This window comes from Myotis yumanensis, unplaced genomic scaffold (genome assembly GCF_028538775.1).
Source record: "Myotis yumanensis isolate MYYU_CA2020_CCGP unplaced genomic scaffold, mMyoYum1.0.hap1 SCAF_3, whole genome shotgun sequence".
Lineage (NCBI taxonomy): Eukaryota > Metazoa > Chordata > Mammalia > Chiroptera > Vespertilionidae > Myotis > Myotis yumanensis.
In genome coordinates, this window is record NW_027223754.1 from 122041645 (window position 1) to 122060630 (window position 18986).

General features: G+C 45.3%; 1 protein-coding gene across 1 annotated transcript; it reads right to left on the reverse strand.

The window, feature by feature from the left end:
- Positions 1 to 13581: 13581 nt before the first annotated feature.
- On the reverse strand, positions 13582 to 18726 carry TEX52 (testis expressed 52). Its single transcript, XM_070407563.1, has 3 exons — positions 18655 to 18726; positions 16726 to 17273; positions 13582 to 13935 (listed from the first exon to the last, which is right to left on the reverse strand). The coding sequence occupies exons 1-3, from the start codon at positions 18724 to 18726 to the stop codon at positions 13656 to 13658; spliced, it is 900 nt and encodes a 299-aa protein (XP_070263664.1). The 3' UTR covers positions 13582 to 13655.
- Between the last annotated feature and the right edge of the window lie 260 nt (positions 18727 to 18986).

Consider the following 18986-nt stretch of genomic DNA (forward strand, 5'->3'; position numbering starts at 1 on the left):
AAAAAATCAATAAAATATATTTTTTAAAAAAAGAATAAAAAAAAATATTTATTGAGCCTTAGCCAATTTGGCTCAGTGGATAGAGCATCAGCCCATAGATTGAAAGGTCGCAGATTTGATTCCCGTCAAGGACACATACCTCCATTGCAGGCTTGACCGTCCCCCCACCCCCCACCCCCACCCCCCCCCCGCCCCAGCCAGGTCAGGGTGTGTTTGGTAGGCAACCAATTGATGTGTCTCTCTCACATCAATGTTTCTCTCTCTGTCTCTCCCCCTCCCTTCCACTCTCTCTCTCAAAAAGAAAAATCAATGTGAAAATATCCTCAGGTGAGAATTAATTAAAAAAATTTTAATTAAAAATATATTTATTGAGCACCTATGTTTCAGACATTGGGTGTGTATTGATGAACCAAATGAAATCCCTGGCGGCAAGGAGTTCACATTCTAATGAGGAAGGCAGACAGTGAACAACTAAATCCATAATGTGAGGCAGTGGTAACTGCTAAAGGAAAATAAAGCCGGGTGAGAGGAAAGAGTGATGGGGTGGGGGCTTGGGGTGGCTCTTTTAGAGCAGATGACATTGCGCAGGGATGAGGACAAGGTGAGGGTGAGGGCCTCGTAGGTACCTGGAGAAGGGGTGTCTAGGACAGAAACCTTGCAACAGTAAGAGAGGCTAGGCCAAGACAGTGCTTATGTTCCACACGCAGCACAGAAAGGGGGCAGATTTCATCCTCTCCATCCCTTCTGTCCAGCCTGGCTCCTCCTGTGACCAGTTATTCACATCAGCAAGACAGACAGGCAGGTTAAGGGGGTAGGGAGATAATAGAGCAGAGGTTCTCAACCTGTGGGTCGCGACCCCTTTGGGGGTCGAACGACCCTTTCACAGGGGTTGCCTAAGACCATCAGAAAACACATATATAATTACATATTGTTTTTGTGATTAATCACTATGCTTTAATTATGTTCAATTTGTAACAATGAAAATACATCCTGCATATCAGATATTTACATGACGATTCATAACAGTAGCAAAATTACAGTTATGAAGTAGCAACGAAAATAATTTTATGGTTGGGGGTCACCACAACATGAGGGACTGTATTAAAGGGTCGCGGCATTAGGAAGGTTGAGAACCACTGGGTTAGAGCTGCCTGTCTGCCCCTTGTTCTCCTGGACACAGAGCTCTTCCCAGCGGGGCTAACTGCCCCCAAACACTGGATCTGACAGACCTGAGGGAGTCAGGGTTTTCTCTACAGAAAGAAAACACAGAACACTGCCCAGTGGGCGCCAAAAATGCCGGAGGTCTGCATATTTCCAACAAAGAGGAAGGCTGAGAGGAGTCCAAAAGGTAACATTTTCTTGGCCTTTACCCTCATAGGCCCCCAGTTGTCCTAGAGAACTTTCTGCCTTTAGATAACACCAGTCTTATTTTGTATTTGCCATTGAACAATGGCAAGATGCAGAACAGTTAAGTCTGACAGTCATTAGCAATTCTAGACTTGTGCTGATCAATACAGTGGCAAAAGCCACTTAATGGTTATTAATCACTTGACAGTGACTAGTCTATGTTGAGATGTGTTGTAAGTGTAAAATACACTGGATTTTGAAAATAATATGAAAAACAATGTGAAATATCTCATTAATTATTTTTACATTGATTACATTATTTTGTGGATATTATTGTGGATCCATTGGGTTAAATAAAATAAATTATGAAATTAGACTTAACCTGTTGGGCTTTTTTTACTTTTTAAATACGGCCACTAAAAAATTTAAAGTTACATATATGGCTTCATTATATTTCTGTTGGACAGCACGAGTCTAAATAGACTCACAGCTTGTATTTTTAAACCTACTCCAGCATCTCTCCACTGTATCAGGAAGTTCTTTATAGCTAATCTTAACCCCTATAGCTGTATTCAAAATCTCTCCTTCTTGTCAAGCCATAGTAGAGACCGAGGTAAACTGGTTCCCATCTTCCTCAAGATAACTTTTCATGCCTTTAAATATCTTTACACCTTTTCTTTTAATGTTCATTCTCAAGGCTGAATAGTGCCAATTCTCATCTCTGGTAGGATGGGGAGGAGAGTTCATTTGGCTCAGTGAAATCATCCAGTCAAATGCCCTGCCGCATAAGGAAATTCCCAGAATATTTTTCATAGAGTGGGTTATTCAGAGCTACACAAGCAGTTCCCTTGAGCCACGCAGGGTGAAGGGCAGCCAGTTCTTTTTCGGGCTTTCTCCTCTGGCCCTGTCAGATCTGCTGAAGATAGGAATTAAACTATTTTCCAGAATTCTCCTGTCCTGCAAGGGTCTCAGAAGGCTTGTGCCAATTTTGAAAATGTATCAACTTACCTCCACCCCCAAAGGCACATCTTCCAAAAACTACCAGGCTAAGGCAACTTTTTCTATTTGCCACTAAGATGATTTTATGGATGGCAAAACCAAGGCCAAGTGTTTGTCTCTACTGATGAGAGCAAACTGAACACGGATATTGAAAGGAACTCAGACAACTCAGTAATTTACTAACTGGGTGACTTTAGGTGAAGTACTTAACCTTTTGGAATCTGTTTCCTCATTTGTAAAACTGAAATAACATATAATTGTAGAATAGCTATGTAGTTTAAATGAGAAGCAGAATAGCAAAATGTTAAGAGTTCTCTACACTTCATCTCTAAAATGGAGGTTATAATGGGACCTACCTTATAGTGTTGTGATGATTAAATGAGTTGATTCATGAAAAGCTCTCAAAACATTACCTAACACATAGTTTGTTTCTTCTCACACAAAATTTGTTCAATGAATTGTTCAGCAGGACTCCAGAGGACACAGAAGGAGACAGGCCATTGTTCCCCCAGCAACTGAAATGATGAGACACTGGACCAGCCTGCTGAGCTCCCCACCTGATTTTTCAAGTCACGAAATCCTGCTGATGCCATAAGCACTCACTCAAAGGCAATTACCCTTTCTACTCATCCCTTTTCCCTTCTACCCATGGGGATTATTTGCCATCCCCTCATCCCCTGGATTCTGTACCCTAATCTTTTTTTTTTTTTTTTAATTTTTACTCCAGGAGTGAGGATATTTTTTCCATTGATTTTTAGAGAGAGTGGAAAGGAAAAGGGATGGGGAGAGAGAGAGACAGAAAAAAACACACATCAGTGTGAGAGAGACATATTGACTGGTTGCCTCCTGCTCTCACCCTGACAGGAGGGCTGGGGATTGAACCTGCAACCAAGGTACATGCCCTTGACCAGAAAACGAACCCATGATCCTTTGATCTGCAGGCCGACACTCTAACCACTGAACAAACTGGCCAAGGCTATACCCTAATCTTTATCCTGCAAGTTCCCTCAGAGAATCTGACAGGATTGCCCTACTTTTTCTAAACATTCTGGACCTCCAAGCTCCAAAAGACTCCAGTTTCACCTTTCCTCTGGAGTCATCATTCCTCTTCCTTCCTCTTGTGTTTATCTACTTTCTTTCCTGTTTCAATTTCTCTCCATTTTTTTCTTCCTCCTTGCCTAAGCTGTGGGCCTGCCCTTTGCACTCCTAGACATGATCTCCACTTTCCAGTGGTACTCATCCTAACAAAGTCATTGACCATTATATAGGAACCATGTCATGACTAGTGGCCTGGTGCATGAAATTTGTGCACATTAAAAGGGAATTAATTAGAGGAAATATTTTAATATTACTATTTGCCCTTTCTCTATAATAGAAGTGTGAGAGATGAAAGGAAATTAGTAAAATGTATATGAAAATAATATATAAATTTATTAATAAATAAGCAGTAACAAAAAATATAACAACAGAGGCATGCTATAAAAACAACAAAAACATGATATAAAACAACAGTGATGCAAACAATGACTGATAAAGAGATTAAACTTATTCTAATATCTCCTTGTATTCCACATTAAGAGTGAAAACATTTTCAGAGTGCTTGACTAATTTCCCTTGTAATGAAGTATTTAGAACTTTAACTTTAACATCACATGCTCTTCAAACTCGAGAGAAAGCAACATATAACTGACCATGTGCAAAAACGGGTTCAGGTAGGAATATTCCTACTCTGTCTAGAGTTTGTCCTTGTGATTTATTAATAGTCATCGAAAATGCTGGCATCACAGGAAACTGTCATCGAATTAATTTAAATGGGAGGCCAGTGTCAGATGGGGACAAATCAATTCTTGGAATCAGAACAACCTCTCCCTCTGCAGATCCTATTAATATGTCAGCTTCGATAATGTTAGGTCATAATCTTTTGATAATAAATCTGGTACCATTGCAAAGACCCAATTTACTATTAAGATTTCTCAATAGCATGATGATTATTGCACCCACTTTCAATTTTAATTTATGACATGGCATTCCCAAAGGAGTAATACTATTAAGAAATCCGGCCGAAACCGGTTTGGCTCAGTGGATAGAGCGTCGGCCTGTGGACTGAAAGGTCCCGGGTTCGATTCCGGTCAAGGGCATGTACCTGGGTTGCGCGCACATCCCCAGTAGGAGATGTGCAGGAGGCAGCTGGTCGATGTTTCTCTCTCATCGATGTTTCTAATTCTCTATCTCTCTCCCTTCCTCTCTGTAGAAAATCAATGAAATATATAAAAAAAAAAAAAAAAATCCGATGGGAAAATTTTCCTTTTCAGCATCATCTGTGGAATCAATGGAATCATCACTCAAATATGTGTGAAAATCTCCATCGAGTATATCCAAAATTTCTTCATTTAATTTTTGAACATGCTCATTTTTTGGACAAAGAATCACATGTTTAGATATATTTTTAATATTATCTATAGATATACTATTTCCAATGGCTTCAATAATAGAGCCATTACAAATCATTTCACAGGGGATTTCAATAATATCCATTCCTAAATAAAAACTGCTATCAAGTTTGCCATCTCCAGGTTTTACTAACCATTCACTATAAGCAGAATCCTCTGATCTCATATTTGTTGTAAGAGACAACTTTCTGAAACATCCCAAACATTACAGTACTTTAAACTTGTTTGTACTATGGCCGATTGCATAGCATGTGGTACCATACTGAGACATTGTCGAAAATCCCCTCCAAGAAAGAGAACTTTCCCACCAAATACAACATTCAAATTAATAATTTCTCTTAGTAATCTGTCTATGGCGTTTATAGCATGACTGGATGCCATGATGCATTCATCAATAATGAGAAGTTGGGCCTTTTTAATAGTTTTAGCAACTTCACTGTTTATATTGAGTCTAGAAATTGAAGTTTCATTTAATGGAATTGGTAATTTATATTGGGAATGGAAGGTTCTTCCACCGAGAAGCAAATTTGCAGCAATTCCTGTAGACGCTGTGGGTAAAACAGTACCACCACGACCTCTAATATAATGTATTAAAACTTTATAAAGGTATTCCTCCATGCTCTGAGGGCCAGTTCCTGCCTCAAACCTTGCCCTCGTGGGAAACAGCTCGGGGAGGGCACAGCCATTGCCAAGGTGACCCCTGCAGGACTGACTTCCTTCCAGCTGGTCGAGTCTGGTCGTGATGGGTGTTACACCCAGGGATTTTATATAAATAGATACCTCGTGTTAGTGTTCGGCGAACATCCAGTGAAAATGATGGTGGGCTAAAAGAAGCCCATCAAAACTTCCACCTAAGAATCTGAACAATGGCAAGATGCAGCAGCATTATCTTACAAGCACATGGCATTTGCAAGGGTATGTCTTGGGACCTGCAGAAAGTGTGTTGGCAGGAAACTAACCTGAGATGGGCAACCATGAATAGCCACAAAAATCACCAAATATAATAATAGGCAGCAGCAATTACTTACATGGTGTGATGAAAAGAGTAAATGTATGTGGCTTGGTGGACAGTACAATGAGGAAAGAGCTCAAAGGTGGAAGAGAAGCATGAAGACAAAAGGCTTGAGCAATCAAGTCAGCGATGAGTGGAAATAAGAGGCCAGAGTGTCCCGGGGAAGGTGGAAGTGAGTTTGGGGCAGGCTGGAGAGAGAATCATGGTTCTGACTTGTCATTTCAGGAAGCAGTGATTGAGGATTTTTTTTAAAATTAAATATATATTTTTATTGATTTCAGAGAGGAAGGGAGAGGGAGAGAGAGAGAGAAACATCAATGATGATGAAAGATAATCATTGGTCAGCTGCCTCCTGTATGATTGCCCCCTACTGGGGTCCTAGCCCTCAACCCGGGCATGTGCCCTTGACCGGAATCAAACCTGGGACCCTTCTGTCCACAGGCCAACGCTCTATCCACTGAACAAAACCGGCTAGGATGTGGATTTTTTAAAAATGTATTTTTATTGATTTCAGAGAGGAAGGGAGAAGGAGAGATGGAAACATCAATGATAAGAGACAATCATTGATCTACGTCCTGAATGCCCTACACTGGGAATCGAGCCCGCAACCCAGGAATATGCCCTGACTGGGAATTGAACTGTGACCTGGTCAATGCTCAACCACTGACCACACCGGCCAGGAGCAATGGGGATTTTTGATGAATGAGGACTGAAGATCATGATTGACCAAGTGGCTGGCCCTGAATCTCTCCCATGGTTTCCCGGCCTCTACAGCTTCCAACACTCTCTGACCCCCAACAATTCCTCAGGCCCTAAGCAATTCAGGAACCTGAACTGGACTCAGCAACCCAGCTCATGAGGCTAATCCTGGGCTTAGGGAAAGTGAGGTTGTGGAAGGGAAGGTGTTGACCCAGAAGTGGCTTTGAAAGCCTTTGTGCTGGGATTAATTAGGGTCTATGAAGCTGGTGGCATTCAGCAGAGCACAGAAAGTTCTGTGGAGTGATGTTCTGGGGATGTTGGGGATATGGGGGAGGGGATGCCATTCCTACCTCCCTCTCAGATCTACTCTCAGAAGTTGTGGTGAGAGCCCTGCCAGCTCAGGGGTTGAGCATTGACCTATGAACCAGGAAGTCATGGTTCAATTGCTGATCAGGGCATATGCCCGGGTTGTGGGGCATGCTGGAGGCAGCCAATCAATGATTCTCATCATTGATGTTCCTATCTTTCTGTCTCTCTGAAAGGGGGCAGAAATAGAATGTTGGGGAACCAGCTAGTATTGTAAGAAATATTAATCATGCTCTGTTAACCGTGATTGTTTTGTTCTAATTAAAGAAGGCACATTCTAGCTTGGCTGACAGCTGCACTCAGGACCTGGGAGTTTTACCTGGAAATGCAGCCTGCCCTCCCCATTTGGAGCTGCCCATTTGTTGCAGAAACCAGAACCAGAAATCAAAATTCCCAGCCCATTTTTGCATACCTGCAGGCCTTTGCAAATCTGGAGCCTGCTTATCTGTTAACTGCCCATTTGGCCTACCCTTTGGCTATTTCCCCATGTAACCCCAGCCCTTGCATATCACTAAGCCCTTTGAAGATCCCCTTGCCTTTGCATATCTGTAAACTGCCCATATGCCCTTTTGCCTACTTTCCTTTTATTTCTACCTATATAAGGGCTGGCTTATGGTGGGCTGCAGAGCAGATTTTGAGGACGACCTGCTGCTCTCCCACATTGCCATCAATATTGGAATAAATGCTCATATATGAATCAACCCTGTCTGTGCTTAATTGGCTTGAGTAGTGACAGGCAGCATAAACCCATTGTTTGTCTAGTTAATCTTCTCCCTTCCTCTTGTTATGCCCAGATTTCAAGATCCCCAAGAAACCACATCAGGGAGCCAGCCAATCCGATGCAAAAGCATAAGAATCTGTATTTCAAGCTAGCTTGAGCTCCCGTCCACCAGACTCACCACACAACGGCAAAACAAGTGGCTGAGAGAGAGAACCCCGCGCCGAGATGGGTTTTATAGCGGGGGTTGGAGTAAGGGGAGGAGAAAGGACTGTGCTCTGCCGATTGGCCAGGTGCAAGTCGATGTCTTGTTCCTGGGTGTGGCTAGCAGAGTCTTAGATTTCCGGGAAGAAGCTCCTTGCCAAATACGTGGCCAAGGTAAGATGGAGGACGTAGCCCTTACCCTGGGGGAAGGTGAAGGGCCTAGCCCTTGCCCTTTCACCTCTCTGAAAAAAAAAAAAAGTTGTGGTGAGAGAACAGGTCTTTAAGACAGACCCAGGTTACAGGAATCCCCAACTCCATCCCACCAAAGGCTTTCAAGAACTCCATAATCATTAGTGTATGTGGGAAGGTGGGGGTGTTCACAGTTGCTGGCAGGCTGAGCTGGGGATTGCCTTACAGAAGTTCTCAGGCCCTGGAGGACATATGGACAGAAGCTAATTCTATCTCCCAGATCTCCATGGCCCAGTGGCATTCAGGAATTCAAGGAGTCTTGCTTCCGCATCTCTGGCTGGCAGCTAGACAAGTCGGCCCCTGATAATGTTGTAGTCCACCTGCCAGCAGGGAGGAGGCACTGTCCAGAGAGCAGAGCAGGCAAGTGGTGGGTGGGGTGGAAGTCCTGCTATGAGGCTGGCAGCCTCTGGGGTGGTCTGGGTCTGCCAAGGCAGGAGTCAGCTTACCTTTCTGCTCTTCACCAGCTCCAGGTCAGAGAGTAGGTGGCTTTCTCTGAAGAATTCCAATAGCCTCATTCCTTCCACCTCCTAAGTCTTCATATTAACCCTTTATATATCCCCGGCCTCTCACTGTGGAGATGACAAAACCCTGGGTCTTGGGCAAGTAGCCTAAGAAGCGGAATGACAGTATAGGCCCTGGAGTCCTAGTTCACAGCCCTGTGTTTCCTATTGTAGCAGGAGGCCGGGGACTGCCTGTCTTTGTAGCCTGGACCAAGTTGCTTCTCCAATGGCCCTGGTTTACCTTCTAAACGATTGTTTTCTAATGGACTACTCAGCTCTGACATGTTAGACTCCTAGGTGAAGGGACCTCCTCCTTTCTACCACCATTCCTAATCCAAGGAGGGGAGAATGAGTATATTGCCACTTCCCTGGAGTACTCAGGAAATTCTCCTTCACCTCTGGCTTCTCTCCACCCACCCCCATGCACATAACATGGAGAAAGGTGGCAAAGAGAAAGTCGGTTGAATAGAATTATAGATTTGGAACTATAAGGAAATTTGGAAACTCTCTACACACACACACTATTTATTAGAATTATTTTTTAAAGTTGTTTATTGCTTTGAGAGAGAGAAACATTGATTTGTTGTTCCATTTATTTATGTATTATTCATTGGTTGATTTTTGTATGTGCCCTGATTGGGGATAAAACCCAGAACCCTGGTGGTATGTGGATGATGCTCTAATCATCTGAGCCACCCAGTCAGGGCTAAAATTATTATTATGTTATTTATTTATTTGTATTCCTTGTTAATCCTCAGCCAAGGATATTTTCCTTTGATTTTTAGAGAGAGTAAAGGAGAGAGAGAGAAACATCGATGTGAGAGAGACATATTGATTGGTTGCCTCCCACATACACCCTGACAGGGTCAGGGGATTGAACCTGCAACCTAGGTATGTGCCCTGGAATCGAATCTGTAACCCTTGGGTGTGTGGGCCAGTGCTCTAACTGCTGAGGCACATTGGCCAGGGCCGAAAATTATTTTTAATTGAGATGAAATACACATCAAATTTACCATTTTTAAAAAAAATAAATCTTTATTGTTCAGATTATTACATTGATTCCTCTTTTTTCCCACCATAACTCCCCTCCACCCAGTTCCCACCCCACCCTCCGCCCTTACTCCCCACCCACTGTCCTCATCCATAGGTGCACGATTATTGTCCAATCTCTTCCCACACCCCCCACATCCCTTCCCCGCCCCCCGCAAGAATAGTCAGTCCATTCCCTTTCTATGTCGCTGATTCTCTTGCAATCACCAGTTCATGCTGTTCATCAGATTATTTATTCACTTGATTTTTAGATTCACTTGTTGATAGATGGGTATTTGTTGTTCATAATTTGTATCTTTACCTTTTTCTTCTTTTTCCTCTTTTTAAAGGATACCTTTCAGCATTTCATATAATACTGGTTTGGTGGTGATGAACTCCTTTAGCTTTTCCTTATCTGTGAAGCTCTTTATCTGGCCTTCAATTCTGAATGATAGCTTTGCTGGATAGTCTTGGTTGTAGGTTCTTGGTATTCATCACTTTGAATATTTCTTGCCATTCCCTTCTGGCCTGCATAGTTTCTGTAGAGAAATCAGCTGACAGTCATATGGGTACTCCCTTGTAGGTAATTTAGTCTCTTTCTCTTGCTGCTTTTAGGATTCTCTCTTTGTCTTTTGCTCTTGGCATTTTAATGATGATGTGTCTTGGTGTGGTCCTCTTTGGATTCCTTTTGTTTGGGGTTCTCTGTGCTTCCTGGACTTGGAAGTCTATTCCTTTCACCAAGTAGGGGAAGTTTTCTGTCATTATTTCTTCAAATAGGTTTTCAATATCTTGCTCTCTCTCTTCTTCTGGCACCCCTATAATTCGGATGTTGGTACGCTTGAAGCTGTCCCAGAGGCTCCTTACACTATCTTTGTATTTTTGGATTCTTTTTTCATTTTGCTTTTCCGGTTGGGTGTTTTTTGCTTCTTCGTATTTCAAATCTTTGACTTGATTGTTGCGATCCTCTGGTCTGCTGTTGGGAGTCTGTATAATATTCTTTATTTCAGTCAGTGTATGCTTAATTTCTAGTTGGTTCTTTATCACAACATCGAGGATTTCACTAGATTTCTTGAAGATCTCACTACATTTATCTGCGGTCTCACCAGTCTTCCTGAAGATCTCACTACATTTATCGGCGGTCTCACCAGTTTTTTCGACGGCCTTATTAAGTTTATCGGCGGCTTCTAGACAGTTCTTCAAAGACCTTAAAAGTGTGGTTTTGGACTCTATATCCAGCAGTTTGCTTTCCTCCATTTCTGTCGTTTGTGTCCTGTTTCTTTGTCTTGGCATTTTTTATGCTTCGCTGTGTCGGTAGAGTGCCTTTCTGTGCTAAGTGTCCCAATTACCTGAGATAGACACTCTTGGTGCACCCCCTTGTGGGCTTTGTGCACAGTCTTGTTGTAATTAAGCCTTGATTGTTGTAGTTATCACTGGGAGGAATTGACCTCCAGTCCAATTGGCTGTGAGAATCAGCTGGTCTGCAGTGGGAGAACTTCTGTGCTGGAGACACCCCTCTGGGGCAAGACTTGCTTCGATGGGGCTTTGGTGCTCACTGAGTCTGCCCCCTGAGTGTGTCTTTTATGGTTCCACGAGCTGCAAACTGGATGGTCCCACTCTGACCTCTGGGCTCCCTGGCTCCTGAATCTCTAGGGAGGTGCTAATCTAGCCTTTGCCTGAGGCTATCCAGCAAAAGCCTCCCTGCAGGGCTTGGGCAGGGCGGGTCCCACAGGATCAACAGGGCGGGGCTAGCAGTTATGGCTGCTCTCAGTCTTGCCCTCAGAGGCTCTGCTTCTCAGTGTCCCGGTAATCGCTGCAAGCCCCTCGGAAAGAAAGCTGCCTTCCGGTTCTGACCGATGCCAGACAGTCCCGCTTCTCCCATGAGTCTGGGTCCCTAGAGACTCACCTGGAACTGGAGCTCAGAGCCTGAGACTCCCTCCCGATTGAAAAAGACAACCTCGCCCTCAGCCGCCAGCCCGCTCTGCATGCACTCCGCACCTTAGTATTTTACTCCCGTACTGCACCTCCTCTGAGTCTCAGCTTTTCTCTTTCCTTCTAGTTGTAGAATTTCCACTCAGCCAGCCTTCCTGTGGTTCTGGATGATGTCCGTTCCATCTTTTAGTTGTATTTTTGAAGTGGTTGTGCGAGGCAGCAATCTCCGGTGTTTACTATGCCGCCACCTTGGTTTCTCCCAAATTTACCAATTTAAAGTACATAATTCAGTGGCATTTCATTCATTCATGATTCTGTATAACCACCACTTCTATCTAGTTCCAAAATATTTTCAGCCCAAAAGAAAGCCCTGAGCCCATTAGGCAATCAGTCCCCATTATCTCCTCCCCAGCACCTGGCAGCTGTCAGTTTACCTTCTGTCTCTATGGATTTGCCTATTCTACATATTTCATATAAATGGAATCATACAACAGGCCGCCTTTTCTGGCTTCTTTCATGCAGCATGTTTTCAGGGTTCATTTACACTGTTGCATGGTTCAGTACTTCATTCCTTTTTAAAAAAAAATTTATTGATTGATTTTAGAGAAATAGGAAGAGAGAGAGAGCGAGAGAGAGAGAGAGAGAGAGAGAGATTTGTTGTTCCACTTATTTATGCATTCCTTGATTGATCTTTATATGTGTACTGACTGGGGATTGAACCTGCAACCTTGGTGTATCAGAACAATGTTCTAACCAACTGAGCTACCAGGCCAGGGGTAGTACTTCATTCCTTCTTATGGATGAGTAATATTCCGTCCATTTTTTTTTCTTTTATTCTAGGAATAATGGTTATAGCTTTATTTATGGAGAATCTACAATGTGTCGGATGCTTTGCAGGTATTTCACTTATGTGATTTTATTTATTTCACTGATTTATACCCTAATCCCACCTAGGTGCAGATGAAAAAAACTGAAAGCCTGAGGGGACAATGACCTTCCCAAAGGTCACACAATGACCTTCCCCAAGGTCACATAGCTGGTTAGTGGTTGGTTAACCAGGGCTAGAACCCTGGTGGTGTTTTGATTCCCTGGTGCCTGATGGGCTTGAGAAAAGTGGAGACAAAGAGGCAACGGACAGAAGGCCAAGAGAAGCCCAGTTGGGGAAGATCACCAACCTGGGGTATGACAGGGACAAGAAGAGATGAGGTGACTCTTCAGCAGCCTCCCAGCTGCCTACCCGCTGCCACCTCCACTAGGTCCCTTGCAGGGCCTCCCCCATCAACCTCCACCCAGCCTGGGTCAGCACCTTTCTGATGTGGTTTGCCTGCTTTCACTTTAGGCCACTTGTCCTTGGTACCCCATTGTAAAAGCTGAGGAATCTGGGGTCAACTGCAGCACACAGGCCCTAACATAATGCTCTGGGGGAACCACTCTGACCTTTGCTTTGTTCTACTCCTGTCCCTCTATGGAGGCCTGGTCAGCCTACCTCAGACTTGACTCTTCCATCCTCTAGCACCAGCCTAGGCCTGACCTCTGCTCCCCCAAACCCTGTGTAGGACCTGCAACCCAGCAGAGTTACCTCCAGTCTTTTTCCAGACATCAAATGGTCCATGGAGGGGTGGAATTGAGGTTATTTTTGCCTAAAAAACTTCCTGTACTCTGATAATCCCAGTCTTGTTCTAGTGGGCTATGGGAGTGGAAGTAACTTTTTACCCACATTTCTTATAGTCTTCCCTCCTCCCCCCAACCCTACACACACACACACACACACACACACACACACACACACACATCACACACCACACCACACCACACCGTCGTTTCCCCCACTTTTCATTCTGTCCCTGGGAATGGGAACCCCCCTCTGCTCTCCCTGCTCTCTTTGTCTCGCCCCCCCCCCCCCCCCCCCACACACACCAATCCTCCCACTTGCTATGAGAGAGTCCTCCAAGGAAGACGTAACAATTTAGCATTTCAGTAGAGTCTTGATGAGCCTGGGCTACAAAGATGGGGAGGAGCTGGGGAGGCTCCATTCTACGAAGCCAGAGTCCTTGAGCCACCCAAAGGCTTCCTGCTTAAGGTACATTTGTTGAGAACACTGGAGCCTGGGGGTCTGTGTCCCCACCGTGGTCCTCACCCATCTGGAGGCTTTTCTAGGTGTGTTCAGGTCTTCTTTTTCTCTTTCTGGGTTGTGCCTTGGAGAGATGGTGGAGGGGCAAGGCAATGCGGTCCTTTATCAGGGTTTGGTAGTTCTTCACGAGGTCCTTTCTCAGGGGCGCACTTGGCAACAAGGCCAGCTTTAGCGCCTTCTCCTGGTAGTGAGGCAGAGGGTTCGGGCAGGGCCTTCTCCTGGCAGAATCACTGGGAAGTGGGGTGGGCAGAAGCTGGAAGCCGAGGGGTTCAAACCTTCCACCAGCTGAGATGTGTTGGTACCTGTTGAGGGGTGAGGGTGTGGAGAGAACAGGAAGTCAGAGAAGAGATCAGGCATGATGGAAGGGGTGAGAAGGCAAAGTACGATGCAGCCCTCCATAAGTTATGAGCAATCAGGCTATAGGGAATTCTTCTGTCTCTTTTCCTAATTGGAAATTGATCTATTCCAAATGTGCCTCTGTGTGTGTGTGTGTGTGTGTGTGTGTGTGTGTGTGTGTTTGGCATTAGCTGGAATGATTATATTTAGCTGGTCAATCTTTCAACATATTGTAGGATATTTCATTATCCAGATTCTGACTATTCCCCAATACAGCACATGCTTCTTCTCAACACTGGTTAATATGATGCTATCCAAGAACCCTCCCTGCTCTCACCTGCCGCCTTCCAACACCTGGTCTGATGGCTCTCTCTTCTACAGGCCTGTAGTATTAGATTCAACAGTGAGAATTTGACTTTTAAAAAAATATTTTTATTAATTTCAGAGAGGAATGGAAAGGGAGAGAGAGATAGAAAAAAATCAATGATGAGAAAATCATTGATTGGTTGCCTCCTATATGCCCCCCACTGGGGATCGAGCCCACAACCTGGGCATGTGCCCTTGACCGTAGTCGAACCTGGGACCTTTCAGTCCTGAGGCCGATGCTCTATCCACTGAGCCAAACCAGCTAGGGCTGCCTTTTATAAAAATATATTTTTTTATTGATTTCAGAGAGGAAGGGAAGGAGGGAGGGAGAGAGAGGGGGGTGGGGGTGGGGAACATCAATGATGAGAGAGAATTATTGATTGGCTGCCTCCTGCATACCCCACACTGGGGATCAAGCCTACAACCCAGGCATGTGTCCCTAACTGGAATCAAACCTGGGACCCTTCAGTCCACAGGCTGACACTCTATCCACTGAGCCAACCTGGCTAGGGCAAGAATTTGACTTTTTAAAATCCATAGTTAAATGGTGGCAAATTTCCTGTGGCTCAACATGCTTTGCACCTGGTTCACAGATAGCCCTGTTTGCTCTCTTCCATGTACAGCAGAAGTTCTCAGGCCTTGCTGCACAACAGAATCATCCTCAGGAGCTTAATGCCATGCCAGGCTGCCCCCAGGCCAAGTAAGTTAGACTCTTCTGGGTGGTGCTCAAACCTCAACAGTTTTCTACAGAGGCCCAGGTAATTCTGATGTTCTACCAGAGTTGAGAATGGCTGAGTTTATATATAAATGTTCTGTTTCCCAGCAAGATCATGAGTATCTTCAGGCTCAGCTCTTGTCCAAAATCTTTGGATCTTTCATGCTCAGAATGTGCTTTCTCGTGGATCTAGAGTAATTCTAACAATTTATTTTAACCCCTTACAGAGCTGTTTAAAAGGAACCACAGAACATCTGGCACTATAATTTGACTGAGTTTTTTGAGGAATGAGCTAAGTCTCCTTCACCTTTGTATGCCTAGTATTGGCACATTTTAACCATCAATAATCTTCACTGCAGCCAGCCAGTGTCGCTCAGTGGTTGAGTGTCAACCTATGAACCAGGAGGTCACAGTTCAATTCCACCACCACCCTCTCCACCCCCAGTCAGGCCTGCAGGTTGATCCACAGTGTGGGGCATACGGGAGGCAGCCAATCAATGATTCTCTCTCATCATTGATGTTTCTATCTCTTTCCCTTTCCCCTCCTCTCTAAATTCAATTAAAAATAATAATAATAGCCCTGGCTGGTTTGGCTCAGTGGGTAGAGCATCAGCCTGGGGACTGAAAGGTCCCGGGTTCAATTTTGGTCAAGGGCACATGCCCGGGTTGCGGGCTCAATCCCCAGTCGGGGGCGTGCAGGAGGCAGCCAATCAATGATTCTCACTCATCATTGATGTTTCTATATCTCTCTCTCTCTCCCTTCCTCTCTGAAATCAATAAAAATATAATAATAATAATAATAATAATAATAATAAATCTTCATTGCAGGGACACTAGAGAGAAGCCAAGGCCCTGAATAATCTTCTCTCAAAATCACCAATTGTTGGTTTTTTTTTTTAAGATTGCAGATCTCCACAGCCTCCCCCTTCAACCCCACAATGCTTCTGTTAATGCCTGTGGGATCGGAATTTAAGACATTCTATCCTTATTCTTCTCCTCCTTTCCTGCCACTCATGCCCAGTGCCTGGACTGGACCCAGTATGGCAATATCTGTGAGTTCCCACGATGGGGTGGGGGGAGGGGGAGCTGCAGGGTTCTGGAATAAGTCCTTTTGCATTCCTGTCTCTGCTCACACCAGTCAGTCCTCCATCCCCTCCTTTCTGCCTTTCTTTTATATATATCCCCCAGGAAGGCTTCATGAGAAAACGAATGAAAGTTGAAAGGGTAAGAAGCCTTCAGAAAGGCAGAAAGGCCCTGGCCAGTTTGGCTCAATAGATAAGAGCATCATCCTGTGGGCTCAAGGGTCCCGGGTTCAATTCTGGTCAAGGGCACATGCCCGGGGTTGCAGGCTCAATCCCTAGTAGGGGCATGCAGGAGACAGCTGATCGATGTTTCTCTCTCATCTATGTTTCTAACTCTCTATCCCTCTCCCTTCCTCTCTATAAAAAGTCAATAAAAATATATTTAAAAAATAAATAAATGATTGAGCCCCTCCCCTGGCTGTCTTTCCCTTGCCTCCTTCCCTTTCCTCCAGATACATTCAGAAGAGTGTTTAGTTTTCAGAGGTGGCAAAGTTAGAGTTCCAATTAGATATCAGAAACAGGAATCAGAGGGCGGGGGGGTCACCTGAACATGGGGAGGTGGGTGAGCTCCCTGAGGAAGGAGCGCCTCTTACTTCCTGAAGTTCTTTGGCGGCAGGATGTTGCCATCCGTGTCCAGTGGAGGTGCCCTTGCTTCACTCCTCAGCTTGAGTTTCTCCACTTCTTTTAGTTCTTTCACTGTCCTGAAAATCACCTGTTTCTTCAGGTTCTCATTCAAGAAGATAGGAGTACAGCTGATGAAGGTCAGATAGCTGTTTTGACCCATCCAGGAGGGTGGGGGGATGGCGGGCTCTGCAGGGGGATGGCGGTGGGCCCTGGAGTCCGTCAGCCAGCGCCAGACATTGCTATCATAGGGTCTGTCAGGCCTGCTGGGAAAGGTGGCGGGCAAGCGCCCCACGTCAAGCCACGTGTGAAAGCCCCAGGTGTGCTTGGTTTTATCCGCCCAAGGGTGGATTACTCGGTGGCGCACCTTGGACTTGATGTCTGTGCAGGGTGGCAGCTTCAGGGCCAGCTGGTGGTAGGTTTGCCGGGTGAAGCCAGGCAATTCCCTGGGCTCATCCGTGAGGAGAAACTCACGCTGAGCCCATGTGCGGTAGTCTGGGAGGGACTCGGCCAGGCACATCTAGAGAGGACAAAGGAAGCGTGGGCACTCTGCCTCTGCTTCCCGGGAGTGGCCCAGAGGAAAGGAGCTGCCGGCCTCCTCCACACCAGGGCTCTCCTGGGGCACTGGCGGCCTGGCAGGGAGTGTGTCTCCCTTCCGGCCCTGCCCAGCAGCAGGCAGGCTGGCTCTGTATTATGCCCATAGACCAGCGGTTCTCAACCTGTGGGTCGCGACCCTTTTGGGTGTCGAACGACCCTTTCACAGGGGTCGCCTAAGACCATCGGAAAACACATATATAATTACATATTGTTTTTGTGATTAATCACTATGCTTTAATTATGTTCAATTTGTAACAATGAAAATACATCCTGCATATCAGATATTTACATGACGATTCATAACAGTAGCAAAATTACAGTTATGAAGTAGCAACGAAAATAATTTTATGGTTGGGGGTCACCACAACATGAGGAGCTGTATGAAAGGGTCGCGGCATTAGGAAGGTTGAGAACCACTGCCATAGACTTGATCTTTTGTTCTTTTTCCACCTGCCAGGTTTGGGGTTGGTTTCCCACCCTCTTTCAACTTGGATTTTCCCACTCTTCACTTCTTCCCTCCACCCATCCTCTTCATTCTGGGGCCCCCCAATCCTGCTGAGGAGCTCACGCTCCTAATGGGCACATAGGGCCTGAGGAAAGCCTGAGGGAAAATGTCATAACCAAGCCACGTGCAGGAGGCAAGTCTTTCCTCAGAGAAGGGAGCCTGGGTGCTTTTCTACCAGGACTCCTCCCATTGCTCGTTTCCCTGTCCTTGGTGCATTGCCCTTCTCATTAAAATACAAGCAAGTATAGAAAGCACCTAGGCTCTTCCTCCCTTCCCTTTTGTGCCACACCCCCATGAAATAAACAGTAGCAAATATGTAGGCACTGTGCTAAGTACTTATCCACATCTCACTTAATGTTCACAGCCCTGTGAGCAGGTGTTGTTACGGTCCTCATCTCAAAGATGCAAAAAGCAAGACACAGTAAATATCTCACACAGTAAATAATTCACCCAGAAAGCCTGTGGCCATTTGTCTGCACTAATCGTGATACTATGCTCTTCAAAAATGCCTCTCCCGCCAGTCCACTCCTAGGACTTTTCTGGTTCCCCAAACTCCCATTTCTTGGGCCCAGTCCCCTAAATCATTACTGTGACCAATGGCCCAGGAGATCTAATAACCAGGCTTCTCCTCTCCTCTTTTCTGAACTCCGTGTTCATAGTACCATAGAACTAAGGGAGGAAGACAGCGGGAGTTCACAGACTGATCTGCTGCCTTGGAGAAAGCATGACCCAGGGGGACAGCCACTAGCCCAGTGGGGTACAAAAAGGTAGGTCTCAGAGATGGGGCCCTGGCCCCTACCTGCAGGAAAGGTTTCCTGGCATTGGATGGATTACTTTGCCCTCTGAGTGATCTTCCTGGGTTACAAGCCATTCTTCTTCTGGGCCTAATTGCCAGGAGGGGCAGCTTTATAGGAAAGACCTTACTGGCAGCATTGTTTGCTGCCCGGTTGCTATGGTGCTGTTTCCTGGGCGGTGCCTCAGGGAGGAGGGCTCATCAGTCCTTTGGGCCCTGGGTGCTCCAGGCCCAGAGCCAGGGGATGAGACAAGTTCTGACTGTGAAAGATGGAAATGGGAGCACTTCTGGGAAGGGACTGGCCTAGGAAGGCCTGTGGACAAAAGCAGGACAGGCTG

Excerpts from the sequence above, each read along its gene's own strand:
- TEX52 (XM_070407563.1), bottom strand. The coding sequence starts at position 18,726 with ATGGCTTGTAACCCAGGAAGATCACTCAGAGGGCAAAGTAATCCATCC. Across the intron at positions 17,274-18,654 it reads CCAGGAAACCTTTCCTGCAG|ATGTGCCTGGCCGAGTCCCT; the intron begins GTAGGGGCCAGG and ends TGTCCTCTCTAG. Across the intron at positions 13,936-16,725 it reads CCGCCAAAGAACTTCAGGAA|GTACCAACACATCTCAGCTG; the intron begins GTAAGAGGCGCT and ends ACCCCTCAACAG.